The sequence below is a fragment of the Solea solea genome, chromosome 11, assembly GCF_958295425.1.
Source record: "Solea solea chromosome 11, fSolSol10.1, whole genome shotgun sequence".
Taxonomy (NCBI): Eukaryota; Metazoa; Chordata; class Actinopteri; order Pleuronectiformes; family Soleidae; genus Solea; species Solea solea.
The window spans coordinates 21,860,341-21,883,724 of record NC_081144.1 but is presented as its reverse complement, the minus strand read 5'-3'; the positions used below and the strand labels follow the sequence as shown (position 1 = coordinate 21,883,724).

Here is a 23,384-nt window from a genome sequence, read left to right as displayed (position 1 = left end):
TACAATAGACCGTGTTACATCTGTTACAGAAGTAAGATTGGTGGCTCAGCAAGATATGATGAGTCTAAAGCCAGAGTTTTCCATGTCATGAAGGCATCTCTCTTTTAATCTGGCTAGATCACCATGGCAACCTATGCTACGAACATTATGTTCAGAGTTTCATTTTGAAATCGACTATAAAAAGCGCTGCACTTTAACTTATCAGTCTCTTTGGATATGGTTTTATCTTTATTAGATAGAACAGAGACCCAGGTCTCTATACGGGGCCTTTGCCCTACCAACTGACCTATGCAATGCCCCTGGTTTGACCGTTATTGTGAGATTCCATGGATTTAGGTGCAGAAAGCAGCTCAAAAGCAGTTGAGCTGACCAGACCCACTTCTCCCTCTCCAGTTTTACACACAAACTCTCTGTGGTTCTCTTTTTTCACGTGTCTTAACATTAATGTGTAACAGTTTCTGAAACACTGCATCAAACTAAAATAATAAATTACGAACAGTAGCAATTTTTTGTGTTCTAGCAGAACATGTGTGACTGTTTTTTTTAGCCTTTTTTTTAGCCTGAAGTAAAAGTTGCATCTTACAAATTGTAACGTTCATTATTCATTGATTCATTGCTCAAATCTCACCATTAGATCTTTTAGAAATGCTATGACCATACAGTATAATTATTTCTCTATTACTTTGTTGAATAAGACATATATTCCAAAAATACGGAAAACCCTTTTTTATCTAAAGAAATTCAAGAATTTAGTGTGACCTACCCTTACAAGCTGTCTTAAACCTGTTGTAAAATCAATCCTATAATTCATTTTACATGTAATACCTGTGTTTGTTCTATTTCATGTCAACAAATATCTGCTGTGACAAAGGTCTATTACACCAGATTTATTCAAGACATGCTTGAGCATCACATACACATGTCGTCTGAGTTAACCTCATTGACAGCTTGCTAATATATAAGTCCAACTTTCAGTCGCATCATTCCAATCCATATGTCAATTATCACAGGAACTGACATAAAAACAACAAAGCTGGTCGTGACCTGAGACTTGTGCACACGATTGTATGTGATTAATTTAATCAACCACAGCGCTGCTTTTAACTGGTAACCCTTTGAATAGTGTTCTGTCTCTAGAAGGTTAATAACGTCAAGTAAATGGAACATGATATTGTGCGAAAAGAGGACATCTGTGCAGGTGAATAGAGAAGAAAACCTGGGTTGACAAAGCCGGTTGATAACCACCATCCTGATCCTCATTATCTCTGACTGAGGCTTTAGGTTTGTGGAGTCAATCACACAAAGACAGTCTTGTTCTGTTGAGCACACTTCGTAGTGCAGCCCTCAGATTTCTTTCGATGCTTGATAGCTTGACAGATATTGACTTAGGACTCGGATACTGAGGTTATTCAGGAAGACAGATTGACAGCCTGAGTAATCCTGATGATCTTAAAGAGGATTTGAAAATCCAACATTTACAATAGAAAGCCTCCATGAAAAACTGGAGGCATGGAGACGAAGACAGAATTTGCATTTATGCTTTGTAGGAGCTGTTGTATTTCAGGAGCACTAATACTAAAATGTGGACGACATACTATGACTTTTTTGTCACATTTTGGGTGATTTTGTAAAACATACTGTTGTATGTGTCCACAAGGTTGGTGTAGTGGTTAGTTCTTTTGCCTTTGACATAGAAGACATGGGTTCAAACCCTGGTTTGAACAAGTACCCTCTGCAACCTGGAAAGTGTTGGTGTCTTTTTGGACGACATACTATACTATGGCTTTTTGTCACATTTTGGACAACATACTATACTATGACTTTTCTGACTAATTTTGGACGACATACTATACTATGACTGTTGTCTCATTTTGGACGACATACTATACTATGACTTTTTTGACTGATATTGGACATCATACTATACGATGACTTTTTTTGTCTTATTTTGGACGACATACTAAAGTATGACTTTTTTTGTCTCATTTTGGACGACATACTATACTATGACATTTTTGACTGATTTTTGGACGATATACTATACTATGACTTTTTTGACTGATATTGGACAACATACTATACTATGACTTTTTTTGTCTTATTTTGGACGACATACTAAAGTATGAATTTTTTTGTCTCATTTTGGACGACATACTATACTATGACATTTTTGACTGATTTTTGGACGACATACTATACTATGATATTTTTGACTGATTTTTGGACGACATACTATACTATGACGTTTTTGACTGATTTTGGACGACATAATATACTATGACTTTTTTAGGTGATTTTGGAAAAACATACCGTTGTGTTTGTCTGCAAGGTTTGCGTAGTGGTTAGTTCTTTTGCCTTTGACATAGAAGACCCAGGGTCAAACCCTGGTTTGAACAAGTGCCCTCTGCAATCCTGGAAAGTGTTGGTGTCTTTTTGAACGACATACTAACCTATGACTTTTTTGTCACAATTTGGACGACATACTAAAGTATGACTTTTTTGTCACATTTTGGACGACATACTAAAGTATGACTTTTTTGTCACATTTTGGACGACATACTAACCTATGGCTTTTTTGTCACATTTTGGACGACATACTAAAGTATGACTTTTTTGTCACATTTTGGACGACATACTAACCCTTGACATTTTTTGTCACATTTTGGACGACATACTATACTATGACTTTTTTGTCACATTTTGGACGACATACTAAAGTATGGCTTTTTTGTCAAATTTTGAAAGACATACTAAAGTATGACCTTTTTGACAACATTTGGACGACATACTAAAGTATGACTTTTTTGTCAACATTTGGACGAAATACTAAACTGTGACTTTTTTTGTCTCATTTTGGACGACATACTATACTATGACTTTTTTGACTGATTTTAGACGACATACTATACTATGACATTTTTGACAGATTTTTGGACGACATACTATACTATGACATTTTTGACTGATTTTGGAAAAACATACCGTTGTGTTTGTCTGCAAGGTTTGTGTAGTGGTTAGTTCTTTTGCCTTTGACATAGAAAACCTGGGGTCAAACCCTGGTTTGAACAAGTGCCCTCTGCAATCCTGGAAAGTGTTGGTGTCTTTTTGAACGACATACTAACCTATGACTTTTTTGTCCTATTTTTGACGACATACTAACCTATGGCTTTTTTGTAACATTTTGGACGACATACTAACCTATGACTTTTTTGTCACATTTTGGACGACATACTAACCTATGGCTTTTTTGTCACATTTTGGACGACATACTAACCTATGACTTTTTTGTCACATTTTGGACCAAATACTAAAGTATGGCTTTTTTGTCACATTTTGGACGACATACTAACCTATGACTTTTTTGTCCCATTATGGACGACATACTAACCTATGACTTTTTTGTCACATTTTGGACGACATACTAACCTATGACTTTTTTATCACATTTTGGACGGCATACTAAAGTATGGCTTTTTTGTCACATTTTGGATAACATACTAACCTATGACTTTTTTGTCTCATTTTGGACGGCATACTAACCTATGACTTTTTTGTCACATTTTGGACGACATACTAACCTATGGCTTTTTTGTCACATTTTGGACGACATACTAACCTATGACTTTTTTGTCTCATTTTGGACGGCATACTATACTATGACTTTTTTGTCACATTTTGGACGACATACTAACCTATGACTTTTTTGTCACATTTTGAAAGACATACTAACCTTTGACATTTTTTGTCACATTTTGGACGACATACTATACTATGACTTTTTTGTCACATTTTGGACGACATACTAACCTATGACTTTTTTGTCACATTTTGGACGACATACTAACCTATGACTTTTTTGTCACATTTTGGACGAGATACTAACCTATGACTTTTTTGTGACATTTTGGACGACATACTAACCTATGACTTTTTTGTCACATTTTGGACGACATACTAACCTATGGCTTTTTTGTCACATTTTGGACGACATACTAACCTATGACTTTTTTGTCTCATTTTGGACGGCATACTATACTATGACCTTTTTTGTCACATTTTGGACGACATACTAACCTATGGCTTTTTTGTCACATTTTGGACGACATACTAAAGTATGACTTTTTTGTCACATTTTGGACGACATACTAACCTATGGCTTTTTTGTCACATTTTGGACGACATACTAAAGTATGACTTTTTTGTCACATTTTGGACGACATACTAACCCTTGACATTTTTTGTCACATTTTGGACGACATACTATACTATGACTTTTTTGTCACATTTTGGACGACATACTAAAGTATGGCTTTTTTGTCAAATTTTGAAAGACATACTAAAGTATGACCTTTTTGACAACATTTGGACGACATACTAAAGTATGACTTTTTTGTCAACATTTGGACGAAATACTAAACTGTGACTTTTTTTGTCTCATTTTGGACGACATACTATACTATGACTTTTTTGACTGATTTTAGACGACATACTATACTATGACATTTTTGACAGATTTTTGGACGACATACTATACTATGACATTTTTGACTGATTTTGGAAAAACATACCGTTGTGTTTGTCTGCAAGGTTTGTGTAGTGGTTAGTTCTTTTGCCTTTGACATAGAAAACCTGGGGTCAAACCCTGGTTTGAACAAGTGCCCTCTGCAATCCTGGAAAGTGTTGGTGTCTTTTTGAACGACATACTAACCTATGACTTTTTTGTCCTATTTTTGACGACATACTAACCTATGGCTTTTTTGTAACATTTTGGACGACATACTAACCTATGACTTTTTTGTCACATTTTGGACGACATACTAACCTATGGCTTTTTTGTCACATTTTGGACGACATACTAACCTATGACTTTTTTGTCACATTTTGGACCAAATACTAAAGTATGGCTTTTTTGTCACATTTTGGACGACATACTAACCTTTGACTTTTTTGTCACATTATGGACGACATACTAACCTATGACTTTTTTGTCACATTTTGGACGACATACTAACCTATGACTTTTTTATCACATTTTGGACGGCATACTAAAGTATGGCTTTTTTGTCACATTTTGGATAACATACTAACCTATGACTTTTTTGTCTCATTTTGGACGGCATACTAACCTATGACTTTTTTGTCACATTTTGGACGACATACTAACCTATGGCTTTTTTGTCACATTTTGGACGACATACTAACCTATGACTTTTTTGTCTCATTTTGGACGGCATACTATACTATGACTTTTTTGTCACATTTTGGACGACATACTAACCTATGACTTTTTTGTCACATTTTGAAAGACATACTAACCTTTGACATTTTTTGTCACATTTTGGACGACATACTATACTATGACTTTTTTGTCACATTTTGGACGACATACTAACCTATGACTTTTTTGTCACATTTTGGACGAGATACTAACCTATGACTTTTTTGTGACATTTTGGACGACATACTAACCTATGACTTTTTTGTCACATTTTGGACGACATACTAACCTATGGCTTTTTTGTCACATTTTGGACGACATACTAACCTATGACTTTTTTGTCTCATTTTGGACGGCATACTATACTATGACCTTTTTTGTCACATTTTGGACGACATACTAACCTATGACTTTTTTGTCACATTTTGGACGAGATACTAACCTATGACTTTTTTGTCACATTTTGAAAGACATACTAACCTTTGACATTTTTTGTCACATTTTGGACGACATACTATACTATGACTTTTTTGTCACATTTGGGACGACATACTAAAGTATGGCTTTTTTGTCACATTTTGAATGACATACTAACCTATGACTTTTTTTCACATTTTGGACGACATACTATAGTATGACTTTTTTGTCACATTTTGGATGACATACTAAAGTATGACCTTTTTGACAACATTTGGACGACATACTAAAGTATGACTTTTTTGTCAACATTTGGACGACATACTAAACTGACTTTTTTGTCAACATTTGGATGAAATACTAAACTGTGACTTTTTTTGTCAAAATTTGGATGACATATGACATTTTTGTCAAAAATTTGTACCACATACTTTAGTATGTCGTCCACATTTTGACTTTTTTGTCAACATTTTTGGCAAAACAAAACTATATAAAAAAAAAATTTGGACTATAATACCTACAATACCTTTAAATCATGTTAAATGTACAGTAGGCAGGATTGTTTTTTGCCTGATCAATAATCCTCGAGAACGGCACTTGTGCAGAAATGTTGTGAGAGAGCCAGCACTCCTATTTGCTGTTCCACTGCACCTACTTTGCATACAGATCCTTTCTGGTGCTGAAGAATCAATGAAAACTTCTTATGCTGCAAAGAAACCTGAAAAACAAGGTTCTAACGCCCAGTTCACAAGTAGGTGGGTATTCTTGAAAATATAGCTTATAATCTTCATTGTAAAGACAAGAAAAGCAGAGTTTGTGTCTTGTAACATCACACTGGGCGCCACTGTCTCCTCTGTTTGTTGTCAGTATGCAACGCCATCACGTTTGTTTTAAAGTTGTGTTATGCTAACTGGACTTTGGACATGCTTACACTCCACACACAGTTTATTTAAGTGAGGTTTTGTCTGTATCTATTCTGATTGGCCAACAAGGCTTTACAAGTATATATATCGTCACCTGTTGACTTGGCATGGCCACAGTTAATCTAACAGTGGGTTTTCATGTGGATGACGATGTTTCTTAAAACTGGCAACTTCAAACTGAGATTTTTCAGTGGCACACTTCATACACTACATGGACAAAAGTATTTGGCCATACCTGTGGTATTGAATTCAGGTGATTCAATGAGGCTTTAGTCTCTGCCCCTTATCTCCAATGAAGGGCAATCTTAACACTTCAGCATTCAAGACAAGACATTTTGGACAATAAAGACATGGTTTGATGAGTTTGGTGTCCTCAACCCCATCAAGCACCTTTGGGATGAACTGGAACAGAGATTGTGAGCCAGGCCTTCTTATCCAATATCAGTGCCTTTCTCTACAGAAAATCGTAGAAGCTGTTATACCTGCAAAAAGGGGGACCAACTCCATGGTCCTCTTGGTTTAATGGTCAGGCATCCAAATACGTCGTCCAATGTACCATTTTTTTCACCACAAAAAAAGGTAGGAGTGGAGGAAATGGCAAAAAGATTGGGCAATGGCATGGCAATTAGCCAATACATCTGAAAAGATTTCTAAATTTCTGTATTCTCTTTGTCATTTATGGGGTATTTAGTATTGCGTGATGGAAGAGTGATGGGAGCTGAATGCTGGCTCACTGTGGGGTCTTAAATGGGACACTTGATTGAACTGAGCCATTGTCGAGGAAATTTTCTTGCTATGACAACTAAAAGTGGCTGCTTTCTGAAGTCACTTTTGAACAGAGTCGAAACGTGAATTTGCATACAGGCATGTCAAGCTGATCAATGAGAGGTACCAGAGAGCCCAAAAAAACTTTCAATTGGTTCATATAAATAAATATTACAATAATAAAAGTTGAAAGCCATGCAGTGGCGTTTGCACATGGGTGGACAAACCAGTAATAAACTGGACACTCTAAATTGACCGTAGGTGTGACTGTGAGAGTGTGTTTGCTCTGTGATGGACTGGCAACATGTCCATAAAGCACGTCGCCTTTCACCCTATATCAGCTGGGATGCCCGCCCCCCCCCCCCTCATCTAAAAGAGGATAAAGTGGTAGAAAATGTAAGAGTAAGAGCCAGTGAAATTAAATTGACCGTCAGTTATGGTTTTAACTTCTTAATCGTCAGAAAACATGAATCATATTTCACACATTTGGGGTAAAACATTCAATGCATAATATGTAAGATATTGCAAACTGTTAAGTGTGTGTGTAAACCTTTTTTCGATGTATGTTTGAACTCTGGTTGTGTTGCTATCGGAGTTGAAGTTAATTACTGTCATTAAGTTATTGCCTGCAGCCGTAGGTCCAACACAACTTGTTCATTGAAGTACTCTTTATTTTCAGTATGAGACAACAACAACAAATCAACATGCAAGTCTCCCTATCTCTACATCATGTTATACAAATAATGATTCTTTTAGTTACAAAATATATATATAATATTTAAGACCATATGTACATCATATTTACACCACTACATCCATCACATTATTACGTTTATTACTATATATACATTTAACAGGTATTATTCTTTAATATTATTATAATTATTATTTGCATTATTATTATTATTATTATTGTTAGCATTATTATTTATTCCATTATTCTTAAGTGCCTACAGGGAACCCTCAAAAAACAAAGCATGGTGCAGAAGAGAAAACGGGACCATACCTGACGTTACTGTGCCTGAATGGTCAAGGAGCAGAGGCTGCCCGGCGCTCTGTCCTTGGTGAAGCATGGAGAGCTGGCTATGTAGAGCACGAGGTTCAACAGACTATTTGTACAATGTGATAACAGGGGCTAGCGAGCCAACACTATATTCCAGTAGCATTTGGATTCCACTGAGGTAAACAATGACACACAGCTTGGAATCTAGTACGTAGCTTTCACTGTCCCAACACAATTTCTGGTTTGTCCACATAGAATAAATTTCACCGTCCAGGGCTGGAATCACTGAGCAGTGACATGAACAGTCAGATCACCGCAGATGGACCAGTGTTTTTTTCCCTTTTCAAACTGTAACGGATTTGTTCAGTCTCTCCGTAACATGGATACATGCACACACACTCACACAAACACACACACACACACACACACGTACATACGTCATGTTATTTACCCGGACCACAGTATATTTAGTTGTCAAATTCAGTCGTTGGAGCTGCTCTCCATCAGTGTAAACACTTCTGTTGTGTAATCCGGCTGAGCTTCCTCCTATGATTAGATCATTCTGTGTAGGTGTACACTAACGCTACGCAGTGTAGAGTTGTGTAAGTTCACAAGCACATAAAATAGGCCTTTTTCTCTCTTCAACCCCAACTCACACACACTCACACGGACACATATGGACACACACATACACACACAGTCAATTGTCTCACTCTCACCTTCCCACTCCCTCTGTTCCTCCTCTCTGTTGCTTTAGCTCTCTCCCTGTCATCTCTCTCTCTTCTCTACATCTAGGAAATTATGCAGTTTTTGCTCTTCCTCCTCTGGCGAGTGTGCAGCTGGCCATGAATCGGTCCATGCAGTGGCCCGTGATGGCCACCCATCCCAGAGGGGCTGTAGCGATGGCGCAGCTCCTCATTATTGATGAAGCACAGCTGCACAGGCCGAGGGATTGGTTCACCCAGGAAATAACTCTCATCCGCCTCTGACTCGGAGGAAGAGGAGCAGCTGGAACACCAGGGGTCGGCAGCCTCCATGTACCTGTCGCTCCAGCGAGGCCCACCCAGCCCCACAGGTTGCCAGCCAGCATTCTGCAGGGTGAGATCAGAGGTGGTGCGGGGGCAGGGTCGTTGAGGCTGCTGCCTGTGCCCACCTGGCTCCAGACCAAACAACTCCCTAGCAGCGTGCCCGGCGGGGAAGCGGTCATAATCCTCTTGAACGCGGCGGTAGGGCAGCTCCACCACTTCAGCAGGTCTGTCTGCCACCAGATGCAGAGCGTTATCGGAGCGGGAACGCCGAGAACGTTTGTGGTGTCGGCCACTGCGGTGCTGTCCATTACTGTGGTTTCCACGATGGTGTTTGCGGAGCCTTGGTTGTGGCTGTGGTTGCTGTGACACAGATTCCTGTGCATTTATGCGTCGACGAGGCATTCTGTCGCTCATGGGAGCCATCCTCAGGTTTCCGCTGCTGTCCATCACACCGACATGACCTTTGCCATCAAAGCCCAGTGGCTGAGGGCCGTCCCAGTACTGCAGTGGGTAGCCGACTCTCAGTGGACCATACGCGTTGTTGTTGTTGTAGGGACGGGAAGAGGACAGTGACTCTGTGCTGTGGAACTGGACTGAGGAACTGAGAGTGCCCATATTACTCTTTTCAGACACATTCACTCCAGAGTCCTTGCTTAGATCAGGCATAGAGAACCTTGACAAATGCTCCTGGCGCTTGCTGACCCCATCCAGAGAGTTACCTGTGAGAGGCACACATGTCATGTCACATTTTCAGATGATTTGCCATCATATCATATTGTATCATGCTATTTTATTTATATCACTGTACCTGTAGCATTGGAAATTGTCAGGGAGTCCATGGAGCCACGAGGAGTCTGCTCTAGAGGAGTGAGGGGCTCGTTGAAGCTCATGGCATTGATGGGGTTCCTCCTGGTGAGAGGGGGTCTGCCGTTTCTCTGGAATCCGTGAAGGCTGATGCTCCTTTTGTCAGAGAAGCCTTGGTTCTGGCTTGACATCTCATTGAAGCTCATCTGGGTGCGTAGTTTGTTGGGCCTGAACTCATCCTGGCTGTGATGCATCCAGTTTTCATTAAAGGAGTGGCCCCTCAGAGCAGCCATAGGTGTCCTCTTGGGATTGCCTTGCTGCTCCTTTCCCCAGGAATCAGGTCTCTTGCCTGAGTTGGCAGGATTCTGGGCTGGGGGATGAGCATTCGCATTGGGATTGTAGCCCTGCCTTGGATTACACTGACCCAGCAAATGGATGGGCGTAGGGGAAGGGGAGGGTTCTCGCTGAGGGCCCTCATAAGATGCAGGGATATAGGGCTCATCCCGGCTCATCCATACCTGGTTAAGGCTCGGGGCACGACTCGGAGTGCGACTGGGTGTGCGATTAGGCGTCCTGCTTGGAGTCTGGCTAGATGAGACGCTTAGAAGGTCCATCTGAACGGACAGCGGATCGATTTCAGCAGACAGGCGGTCAGGCATGGGGGGAGGAGCCGGTTGGCGGACATCAGCAGTCCGTCGCTCCTGCTCTGCATTCCTACGCTCCTTTTTCCCAATCTTGGTGCTGTGTCGGGATTCTCGGGAGCGGGCGCTTTGGAAGGCTGAGTCTGAAGAGTCAGACTCGTCTGGATCCTAATTGAGTCAAATAAGACAGATATAACAGCTGTTTAACTGCTAACGTAAAAAATATAATAATAATGCAAGTTGAATACATCTTTTCTGTCCACTTACCTGTCCAGCACTGCAAGACCGTGAGCAAAAGATCTGCCCCTGTTTTGGCAGAAAGGGGCGACCCAGCAGAGAGCGCTTGCAATGGGCACAGCAAAAACATTCCTCAGTTGCGTGCCAGTGCTGCCCATCATATGTCATCTGACCCTGGTCGATTCCTTTCACAAGAAACAAATGTCATACATTCACCAGAAACCATTTTTCGCCATCTGTGAATAAAGGAGTCCAGTTTTAACTAGATAAATATGGTAATGTGATGGCAGCTATGTGGAATACTACTGTTGATTCTGCAAAGTCTGTGCTGCCTGTGGGTTAAGCCCATTTTGCTTGTGAGTGCTTGAAAGGAGAAACAACATTTGTGATTTTGTGCCCATACATGATCACTTGATCTGTAAGATACATTTCAACAGCTCAGGAAAGTAATCATCTGTCTCTGCTCCCATCTGGATTCAACATGGGAACATCCTCTGAAACACACTCTTTCACTGTTACTGAAGCTTGGACTGATAATAACCATCCATATCTCGCTGCACAGACTCCACCTCCTCACAGCTGTGGCACTCAGAGCTAATGGCATCATCACTTGGAATAAAGAGGTTTTCTTTTGATGTTGTGTTTTGTTAACAGTGCATATATGTTAAATATGTTAAAAGCAGCAATAAAAAAAGAAATGGAAACAGGAAACACGTGCTGTACCTATGTGTTCCCCACAAGCATCACAGTATTCTGCGTAAAGGGACTCAAAGCAGTTGCAGCAGTGCGGTCGTCCGTCCTTCATGATGTAGCGCTGGCCGCCGAGGGTGGTCTCACACTCATAGCAACAGAAGTGCTTCATGTGCCAGTGCCTGCCTTCTGCCTCGGTGCATTCATCAGCAAAGATTATCTGCGTGACCCACACGATACACTCATAAGCAGAGACAGTATACAACACAATTTCATCAAGCAGCATTAATGTAGAGTAATACTTTACAATAATGGCTGCCAGCTGAGACAAAAGAAAAAAGTGATTATTTTATTTATGAACAGAATGCTTGGCTAATAAAATCTCCGCCCTCTTAAATGTTTGATGTCTTAAGAATATGTTTGCTACTCTTATCTCGCCATTAGACAACTTTTTACGCAACCTTCCATCCCAAATTCCACAGAGAAATGAAGTGGTACATGACAGTTGCTGGTCTACGTCTCCCCCAACTTTTAAATTTGGGTCACTTAGTTAACGCTGAATGAAAGATTTCAAACACAGAAGTCACAAAATAACACTTTTTAACATACTGATGGAGGCAGCAGTGGATCAACTTACTGTTTGTTATGAATAACAAATTTCTCTCCAAGAGTAAAACACTTCTTGGAAATTGCTCATAGTGAGTGAGTGAGTGAGTGTTTTACAAAGCAACACAAATTTCAGTTTCCAGTTGCAAAAGGCTGTTACATGTGGCGAGATACAACAGTGAACATAATCTTATGATATCACAGACTGAAACAGACGTCGATTTTATTTGCAGCCATAGCTTCAGTGAGAGAGTGACTTTGAGTCAAAAATAACTAACCCTTTTAACTGGTTAAGTAGTTTTACTCTTAAAGGTGGACACATTTAGCATTGCTGTTGATGTTTGGGGTACCTCAGGGTTCCATTCTTGGCCCAATATTCTTTACTCGACGACTATAGTTGTGCTGAAATTAAATAATAGCTACTTGCACCTCTTCATCATGTGTTGCATATGTAAATGAGTATGATTTGTGCTTGTTCTGTCCCTACTGCAAGTGAACAAACGTCACTCGACTTAAATTAGTACCAACAACTGAGGCTGTTCATTATTTTTTGATCTCAAATCCACAAAACAGACTTTCTCTGACATGGCAAGAGTACTAGTTTCATCCACATCCAAGTCATTTCCAGGCCCAGACAGACAGACACACCTCATCACAGGCACAGCAGCGGGGTTTTAGCCTCTCGGCGTGATGCCGGCCACAGAAGAGCTTGCCATCCTGGTGGAAGTAGATGAGATCCACCAACAGCTCCTCACACATGCTGCAGACAAAGCAATGAGGGTGCCAGCACTTTCCGTGACCGGCCCTCGGAGCGAAGACCACAATGTCACCTCCATTTATCTGACCACCACACTGTAGGAGAAGAGACGAGTCAGGGGGAAATAAAAGGAAAATCAATGAAGGGCGAGAACAGAAAAGAAAGTTAAAGGAAAAGGGAAAGAGGATAGAAAAGCAGGGCTGGGGTAACACTGAGCAGATGCTACTTGAAATTACTCTTCAAGATTGAAATGTCTCCTGCTTAATATCAGATGAAACATCAGATAAAAAAAACGAGAATATCATTTGAAAAAGGGCTGAATTATTCAGATTGAATAGAAAAAAATGAAAATGTCTTTATGGCAGAAAGGAGCTTTTAACATCGTTGCCCTTCCATGTGCCTACCTTATCACAGATTGCTCCATTGATGGTGAGTGGGAAAGGACGGACGTTGCCTCGTCCCAAATTGTCTTTCTTCCTTTGGTTGCTGAAGAGCTTCAGCTCTCGTTTCTCCTCTTCGTCCAGACCGTTACAGTAACGCACCTAAAAACAAATATATATACACAGTTCATTATCATGAAAATGAGATGTGACATCAAAAGTGGGAAAATGTTCTCGTATAAATGTGCGATTCACTGATTACCTCATTGTCATGTGGTGGCAACTGGTGAAGCAGCTGTTTGATGCGATATTTCTCTCCGGGGCTGTTTATATACGGCACCTTCTCTTCTGGTAAGGAGTTATAATACTGATGGACCTGAAACACACACACACGGTTGTGATGAGGCCTTGGATTAAAGTAAATGTCACATTGTTCTTTTTATATGTTATTTTATTTTGGCACAAGATGGTGCTACCATGTAGGCTCTTTCCTAGAGTTCAAATGAAGAGCTGATTCTAAAACTACAAAAACCAAATTACTTCATCAATTTTGTGCAGCAACTTACATTTCTGCCAATAAACCCTCGTAAATGTTACAAACTGGACCTTTAACATGTGCAGATACTAAGCAACATTGCTATTCATGTGGACTCATCATTAGATCCTAATGTAAAAATACTGATAATAGTTAATAAACTAACGGCATAGACACATCCTAATTAATGTGTGTTTACTTAATCTACCTTTCTATATGGTGACAAATCGAAAGCTAAATGAAGCTGACACTGGATGAGGATTTAATGCTCTCTCCATCATCCCTGCCTTTAGAAAACACGAGCTCCGTGCTGCTGCTGCTGCTGCTGCTGCTGCTGCTGCTGCACCACCAGACACAACCTTGAAACAGAGTCAGCTTATTTAAAATTTTCATCAGCTAATATTGTCATAGCTTCAAGGAAATTGCAGCTCCAGATACTGGCACTGTGATTAGAATTCATGATGCAGCAAGACTCTCCATCTGTGGCCTGAATACACCCCCTTTTTTCATTTGCATGTTAACGGGCGGAATGGAATCGAAGAACACTCAGAGAACAATCTCATCACTTGTCCTGGATTTTCAGCGAAACCATGTTTAGTCCTCGCTGCAGTGTAAAGTCCTGTTTTGCTTAAGTTGTTGTGATCCAATTTACATAATCAGCGGGCCAGCGAGGGAGACGATAAGGAGTTGCATCTCTGAGAGCTGCCACTCTGATTCTCTGTATCATACGCACTTCATTCTTTCAACACTGTGGAGGGTAACACTCTGTGGTCCAGGTCATTTCTGAGGCTACTGTTAAAACATGGTGGTCCAAAATGGTGGCCTCCTCCATAAATCTGCTGAAGCATTAATATTTCCCCCATCAGTGTTTTACTGTTATATGTTTTATTTCAAAAGCTTTCAAAATGTGAGATTTTTGTTTTCACAACGTCAAAAAATACTCACAAATACATTTTGGATATATTAATTTCTTCTCAATGCTTGTGTTTTGTAAAACAAACATACAAAAATACAGTATTTATGCATCATAAGCAACCCACTGTCCTTATGTTATATATTTGCATTCTTTTGTGATGAACCTTTTGTGTCATGTACAGAGAGTTTAACATGAAACGTGACAAAGAACCATTTACAATGTCCATCATCACATCCAATTTAAAACAGAAGGCGACAATCAGAATGAGAAGAAAATATCTACAGAATAAATTTGTACGAATTTGAATTTTTATTTCATATATATGTTTATCTTTTATTTTTCATAATTTTGGCTGTGTTAACACAAGGTTTGTATTTTTGGGGATTTCAACAATGATGTGTCCATAATACACATTAGTATATGGAAAATCTGTTGTTTTTTTTTAAACAAAAATGTATGCTAAAAATAATGTATTTTTATATGATTTACAAGTTTGATCAATCAATTTAAATATTTTATTGTGTGGAAGGCATGTTTTTTGCACTTAATGTGTTGTGTTTTTAAGGTTGCACGAGGGTTAAATTTCAAATCTAATTATGGTGCTGAATGATTATCTGGCCGACAGTGAGTGGGAGATGGGCAGAAGTGACCGGCTCTGGCACGGACGCCACAGTTTGGAACATTTCGTCCAAAACACTTCCGACAAGTCAGTGGCGACACAAACTAACCCCATTGTCACAGCAGATGCAGTCAGAAGTGACTCTGGGCTCTGACAGCTGAAAGAACTGTGCGCCATAAAAATGATGATTTTCTTGTAAAATGTGACTCACGATAAAGTCATTGTGCAGAGAGAATGCAGTGGTGACAAGCTTAAAAATATGTTACATTCAAATGCATTTAAAAAAAAAAGAAAAAAGGAACAGCCAGTGACAATTGTTTGCACCTCCTGTTGGATGGGCGAAGCTGCAGCCTCTTTCAGCATCCTGTCAAGATGGCTGACTGCTGAAAATGACTGTTATCAGCCCAGCCTGTCATCTGTTCACAGAGCCCTAGGAGTCCCTCTGCATCGGGGGGTTGCTGTTCTTACTAAATTAAGACACAAGTGTTTATACCAAATAGTAGCTGAACAGAATTGTGTTATAAAAAAACAACAACAATGGACAGAAATAATAAAAAGAAAATGACGAGTAGGTATCTCCCTCTTTATGTGCACAGTTGTTTTCACTGGCGCGATTGTTCGTGCAATTAAAAGGTGTTTAAGCTGCAAATGAGTCCAGACGGGGGATTTCAAAGAACCTGCGCGCACAAACACCACGGCACACATTTTCAATTAGATTCATGCAAACACTCACTCAGTCGAATCACTGGGTCCGTCCCTCTGGGTCTCTATTTCACAAGTATACAGTAACTTTTGTTTTACTCATTAGAATAAGAAAATGGCAACATAAACATAGTTATGAAGAACATATTTGAATGTATCCCCCATACATTTAAAAATACACAAACTCATGTAACACAGAGATTAAGATACTATAAATGAAATTGTACTTTTGTTGATCCACTGTGGAAAAATGTAAATACACACAGCACAAACTATATAAAACCATAAAATCTTAAATTACATATGGATACATCACTAAGCAGAGTCTTGCTTTGCTGCTTATTTTATTTTATTTTATTTGTTGCACAGTTAGAGAAGTGGATTATGTTTTAGAAAGGAGTGATTTGTGCGTGTTTTAAACAGAGACTCATCCTCAGTCTTGTTGTTCCAGACAGCTCACACCATGAAGGACATTTAAATGACACCGTTCTCAGATCACTACATTTTTCCATCTCAGAACAAGTAGCAAAATGCCAATAATACTTTCCACTTTCCACTGGACGATTCAGATTAATTACCCCCAGCCTGTCTGTGTCAGACAGAAATAAACACAGGCTAATGACGCACTCATTGGCAGGACTGTGAAAGTGTTGCGTACCTGCTCGGGACTGAGGCCGGGGGGAACCCAGGCGTATTCCTCCAGCGCGCACCCAGAGTCGTCGTCAGAGGTAGAGTTCCTCTGGAAGTCGTACATCAGCTTGGTGATGGTCTTCTCCATCTCCAGAGACATGGCTGTCACAACATGCTCCTCTACACAAACCGATTCAGTGGACACAGTGGATACTCCTGTGAAGGCAAAAGAGCAGAACATTGAGAAGGAGATGAAACAAAGGATGATGTAAAAAAAAAAAAATCTAGAGAACCCCAAAACATGTGCAATTCCGCTAATTTTCCCTCAGTGTCACATCCAGCTCCCACGCTTAAGGCCCTGTTTTAGCTTTAATGGGGAACTAAATCTCCTTTTCTGAAAAAAGTAGACTGTGAGTGGGTAGAGGTGAAGGGGGTGTGGTCTAGCAGTGAAGTCTGACACTGAGTTGCAGCTGTGTGAGGGGCTCGATGAGACCAGCCTCTCACACCAGTGGTGGAGAGAGAAAGGCGATGAGGCGACATCTCCAGCCTTTATAAAAGTGAAAAACGTATATATATATATATACATATATATATGTATATATATATATATATATATATATATTAATGCATGGATAACTACCAATGGCAACATTTCCAAGGACCAATGGCAACATTTGAATGCAGTTGCTGGTGTTTGACCAGAGGCAGTAGATACACAACATGAAATTATACAACATGTACAATTTCATAAATCTACATTAAACTGTGAAGATTTGCACCCGGACCAACAAATAATACTAGATACCCAGAAATGTAAGTTTTGTTGTTTAGTTACACTGATTTATTTCTATTCATCTGGTCACTTCCTGTTTTGTTTTTGACACTTTCTTTTTGTTTTGATGCCAGTCGGTGTAATTAGCTGCCCCGCTCTAATGTGCTTCACCTGTGTCTCATTGTCTCTCCCTCTCAGTTGTGTACATACACAATACTATACCAAAGGTATTTTGTGAACATTTAGGACTACACCATGTCACTTAAATGTACTTCTACATTCAGTGAATGTGTGGCACAGCAATATACAATGGAGGCAAAACAGAATGGCAGTATGTGGGAGAGCTTCTCTTTGGACATGATTACCAGAGTGCCATTTATTTTTATGTGTGAGTTTGCTTTCTTAAAACTCCCATTCCATTAAAACCTTCTGCTGAAACCTGTTACAGAAACTCCTGACTATATGATACAATACTTGTTTATCTACAAGCAATGTTATCTTTCAAAGATGTTCTCCTGCCTGCTGCGGAACGCTAAAGCCAAAGTCTCTTCAAAAATGCAGTCCATATTAGTGCTTTTTCTACAGTTACAGCACGACTGGGCTCGACTTGCTCATTTTTTTGGCTTTTCTTAGTTATAGTATCTGGTACCTGCTCTGGTGAGGTTCCAAGTGAGCTGAGCAGATACTAAAATGTGACCGGCCACTGATTGGTCAGAGAGTATCGTCACTGGAAGAGTCCCGAGCACAACGTCTGACACAAGAATCAAACCGTAAATCAGTTAAAAAGACTTAAAAATCACGAAAAACATCTATTACTCTTTAACATTTAGCAAGGAGATTTCTAAAATCTTAATATTTAACAAATTAACTGATTCTAATGATTCAGTTATACCGACAACACAACTACTTTGCCTGACACTAGTTTCTGTGTTTGTGTTGTGTATAAAACAAGATCACGGCAGTTTCGAGCAGCCGTGCTATGACGCCGCACCCCTGAGTAGAGCCTAATAGTGCTAGAATGGCACAATGGAAAAGCGCCTTATGATTGCTGACATCTCTTTTGTTTGTCAAAGTTCTGGACCTCATCTTTGTAACATTGTCATACTCTGTCTATGCACTCCCTTATCAAGATTAAAAGTGTGTAGGATTTTATAACATCAATTTGTGGCACACTTGTGTTAGAATGTCTCCCACCTCACCCTTCCCTTCCAAGCATGTTGAAGAACACATAGTAGCCATCAGTTATCATTAAAACTCCAACATGGTCCAACATGGTGTCCTCCAAAGAGAAGACCCACTCCTGATTTAATATATAGAGGTGTTTCTGTGTGAGTGTGTGTTAGTTCTTGGGTATTTCAACTTCCTCCCACAGCCCAAAGACAAGCAGATTGTGGTCAGGCTAATTGGATCATAGGTGACGATGTGGGTGTGGATGGTGAACCCCACTCTCCCAGGCTAAAGTCAGCTGGGATTGGCTCCAGCGTCCAGAGTGGAAGTTTTTCAAAATTGTCACATGTTTATATACGTGATGAACGTGATGCATTTGTCAACTATGTCTTCAATTGCAAGGTTTTGATGAAGTCTTGTTTTCCCTGTAGGTTTCCCCCCCAGGCAGAAATCCCATCTGTTCATCCTCTGGGGACAAACTTTCATGGTAATCACACATTGACACGCTTAGAACTATGCAGCTACTATAGCTGACGAACATCAGTGGTCCAGATCTGTAAAATATGAAATGGTTGTTTAAAAAGCAACAACTACATGTAGACATTGATAACGCCATGCTAAAGATGTCATTATCAGACAAGAGTTCCCGCGTCTACAGATGTATAGATTTGAACAGCTGCACACATTACTAATGCATGGATTATTAACAAGTATATGTCGCCTCCAACGTCAAAGTGTGAAAATAAAATGCAAATCATTTCCCAGACAGACGTCGCACAATCCCATCATGGAACACTCGGAAGCAAAATAATGCCATTTTGGCAGGAAACTGCTGCGCTGATAAAATCCATAGACTTGCAAGCAACTCGTCTCTATGCAAGCTGTATTCATAAAAAGTAAAGATGTTGAATCGCTGAATAGGATTCCAAAACAGTCTGGGACAAGCAAATGGGAGAGCTTTTTTACCGCATCACCATAGATCCAGAGAAACGGCAGAGGGAGGCGGATCCCTGCCATAAACCTCAGTGCAACGTGAGCGTAGAGGGCGGAGCCATCGGAACACACAGGCAACAGATTCCGCTAGTGCAGTGATCATTTAATATATTCATTTACTTTAATATTTGGTTCATTTTACATGCTTTTATTGTGTTGTATTATGCATTATAAGATACAGTACATTCACTATGTCAGGTTCTTCAATATATATATATTGCTCGATCTCCGTGAATTTAAAGTGTTCAGAGCTTCAAATTAGCAACGTTCCGTTTTTCCAGAAGCTTTTTCTGTCATCACTGTGATAAAAACAAACATCTGGATCTCCATTAAGGAATAATTTGTGAGCCAGCAACAGTGGAAGAATGAGCTCTGTATGTGCCTCTTATGGTGCTGTTGTGCTGAAAGCTGATGAGAGGAGAGTTATTAGAGTCAATTAATGTAAAGTGGAAGGAAACACTTATGGTTTTTAATATTGGTTGAACTTGCTGAGGCTGTGCTGTGATTCAGACATAGCACTAATGATAGCTGACAAAAGCAATGAGATGTCCTTATCAAGGTCATAATATATTCCCACGACAAACAACCACACTTTGATGATGGAAAGTGTTGTGGGTCGCGACACGGGACGGGATTGTGTCAGCGAAACAATAGCTGGCAGATTAGAAATCACAGGAAAACAAAGGTGAAGCAGTAGCTGAGCAACAGCAGACATTTCCACAGACTGAGCCAGTGAGTCAGCCTCCATCCAAGCAGCGCTCAGTACTGTTTATCTCTCTAAGACGGGTGCTGCTGATTTCTTTGTAAGGAGAGATTGCCGGTATGCTTCCTTGAACCTCTAGCCTGGCCTGAGGCAGTTCTTCATTAGAGAGTGGAGGTTGAGTGAGAGGACGCCTGCAGGGAAATCCGCAGCCTGCTGTGCTGGTTACACGTCAGTTCAAATGTGACTTGAATTAAATCAGAGCTGTTTTTGTATAGAAAAACTGAGAAAAAGGTGTGATCAAATCCACTTTTTATAAAAAAAAGAGGGATAAGATTATAGTCTTTGTCAAATCTAAATCTCCCTGACCAAACATCTCACTGGTGGTTATTAATGTTCAGGTGTCACCTGCTAATGGTGGGTAACCTGAGTCCCATTCCTGGGTTGGGACTCACATATGGGTCACGGGAGATTTTCTTTTGGGTCTCCAAAGATTTTGCAGAATTTTCCCAACCTTTTAGTTGTGGTTTGATGTGTATATTTTTTTAAATAACATTCCTAAAATGGAGTTGTATATCGTTTACCAATTGTTTACCCGTTCAAAATTATTTTAGGTGTTCTGAATTAGTTCTAGCTCTTGCTCTTGGGAGACAGTGCCTTAGTGTAGATAACACTTCAGGCCCTTGTATACATCCGTGCACAGCGCGGACCCACACACAATGTGCAGGCCAGCCCAGATTTTGGAACCGTGTGCAAAGAGCGTGTTGGGTATAAGCCCCGCTCACCAAGCAGAAAAAACGTTTGGACAACAGAAGATCAGCCCCACGAACCACGACCTGGCAACCCACGAACCGGCTGACACCCCGAACTCCCCTGCCCAATGGACCTTTCAGCTGATGAGCCGCTCAAACCACACGTGTCCGAGGGAGTTGTAGAATTGTTCTCTTCTTCTTTGGTAGGAATGCGTCATATTCTCAGCGTCCAGACTCACCACCTGATGGTGAAGTCAGATACTACAGGACCCTGCGAGCGAGTATACCAGGGTCCCTCTTATGTAGCGCTCTCTTCGGCGAGCGCGGCATGTGCGTGGAAGTATACCAGGGCCTTTACCTCACTCTGTCTAAAGGTAATGATATCCATCCACCAGGACTTCACCAGATTCCAGAATATACAGAATCTTAACAGTTTATTCCATGCAAAATCCAAATGTAGAAAAAGAGAATTTATGTTATTACTTGGGTTATATGCTGGACAATTCCCTTTTTTTAGCACTGTGACAAAACTCCACATGAAGTCACCAAAACATCCAATAAGCATTTTCTAAAATGCCAAACTATGACTTTAAAATCAAACATTGCTCTGCGGGCAATGATTTGCTGTGTATACTATCATGATTTCTCATATGCTGTAATTTCCTTGATCTTTCAGTGAAGCTTTTAACCAATAACAGCACACAGTGACAATTTCAGTATTTCAGTTTCACTAGAAGCTTACTGCATATTTTAGCACCGTCAGTTGAGCTCAAGGGTTTGACATTTAAAACGTGTTGAGCACCTTTATCTGGTTCATGGCTGAGCATTCAGAACGAAGTCGTAACGACTGAAACAGGACGGACAAAACTACCCTCCAGCCTTTATCATAGTGCTTGAAGAATCTGTGAAGAATCTTCAGAGCCTTCCTGCAAGGCGTGGCAGCAGAGTCACACCTGCAGGAACCAGAACTTTCAACCACCCGCTGCAAATGAGCTTTTGCTACTCTGCCATCCCTGGAAAATGTCTGGACAGCCATAATCTCAGGTCTCCTAGCAGATTATGTTGGCCCTGTGACCAAGTATCAGGGATTAAGACAATTTCATCTATGGACGCACGGATGATGTAGCTTTATGGACGTATTAAAGGTGACATAGACCGGAAGCTCCAATTAACGCTGCGTTTGTGTGTGTGTATCTGCGTCATTACCTCGTTTATGAAACCCTAAAGTTTCAGAACAAACAGTTCAGCCACTGCTGAGAAAATAGTGTTGTATTGTTTTCCTGGGCTCTGCGAAGCGGATCGGCACTTCCTTAATTTGATGTTGTCATCAGAAATCCTCACCACTCCTCTCACCACCGTAGCGCCTCCCGGTGCGGGCACTAGTCCGGGCACATCCGGTTGCGTACATTCAACCGCAGAAGAAGAAGAACTACTCTCGTTGTAGCTGCTGAGATGCAGAGCATCCACCGTGCCAGAGGGGGAGCTGTGTATCTGAGAGCTGGCCTATCTATTACGTCACTTCCAGGTACCTGGCCAATCACAGGACAGTAGGAAAGCTCACGTTGGCTGGCCAATCACAACACAGTCCACGTTCTGGGGGTGTGGTTTTGGTCTGAAACAGCGCGGCTGACGAGAGCGTCAGTGAGGAGATATTTTGATCGGCTCGTTTGCAGTGATTAGGAGGTTTTTAACCATGAAAACAAGTTACTATATGTAAGTAGACCTCCATAACTAACATATATGTGTGATACAAGCATTCTATGTCGCCTTTAATGTTTTAGCTTTATGCACACATGGATGTTGTATCTCTATGAACGCATGGACGATGTAGCTTTATTGCCGCTTGGGTGTTGTAGCTCTATGAACACACGGATGTATCTCTATGTATACGCCGATGTTGTGTCTCATATGCCAACAAGCTGTAGCCACAATTATAATCAGCTAGGTTTTGTTCGGAAATATGCAATGTCAGCATGTTCTCTGCGACGGGACGAGAGGAGGCTGTGTTCAGTGGTTTGTCATTAAAACTGCTTCAATATGTACAAACAAACACTTTTCTATGTCTATACGTGTTAAATAAAACTGTTGGAGGTGGAGCGCGAATATCAGTTGAATATCAAACTTGAAAC

The 23,384-nt window shown here is 40.4% G+C and overlaps 1 protein-coding gene across 2 annotated transcripts in view; it reads right to left on the bottom strand.

The window, feature by feature from the left end:
- Positions 1-7,985: 7,985 nt before the first annotated feature.
- LOC131469138 (prickle-like protein 2) overlaps positions 7,986-23,384 on the bottom strand; it is a 47,739-nt gene continuing 32,340 nt past the window's right edge. The window contains exons 1-9 of one of the 2 annotated variants that reach the window (XM_058644033.1): positions 16,900-16,988; positions 15,864-16,006; positions 13,732-13,845; positions 13,494-13,631; positions 12,981-13,184; positions 11,760-11,946; positions 11,067-11,221; positions 10,163-10,967; positions 7,986-10,073 (exon numbers count right to left, since the gene is read on the bottom strand). In XM_058644033.1, coding sequence (XP_058500016.1) covers positions 9,118-10,073; positions 10,163-10,967; positions 11,067-11,221; positions 11,760-11,946; positions 12,981-13,184; positions 13,494-13,631; positions 13,732-13,845; positions 15,864-15,902 — 2,598 coding nt within the window. In that variant the 5' untranslated portion in view covers positions 15,903-16,006; positions 16,900-16,988 and the 3' untranslated portion in view covers positions 7,986-9,117. Of the gene's footprint in view, positions 10,074-10,162; positions 10,968-11,066; positions 11,222-11,759; positions 11,947-12,980; positions 13,185-13,493; positions 13,632-13,731; positions 13,846-15,863; positions 16,007-16,899; positions 17,088-23,384 lie in introns of those variants that run through there. The other variant, XM_058644034.1, reaches the window with a different exon arrangement.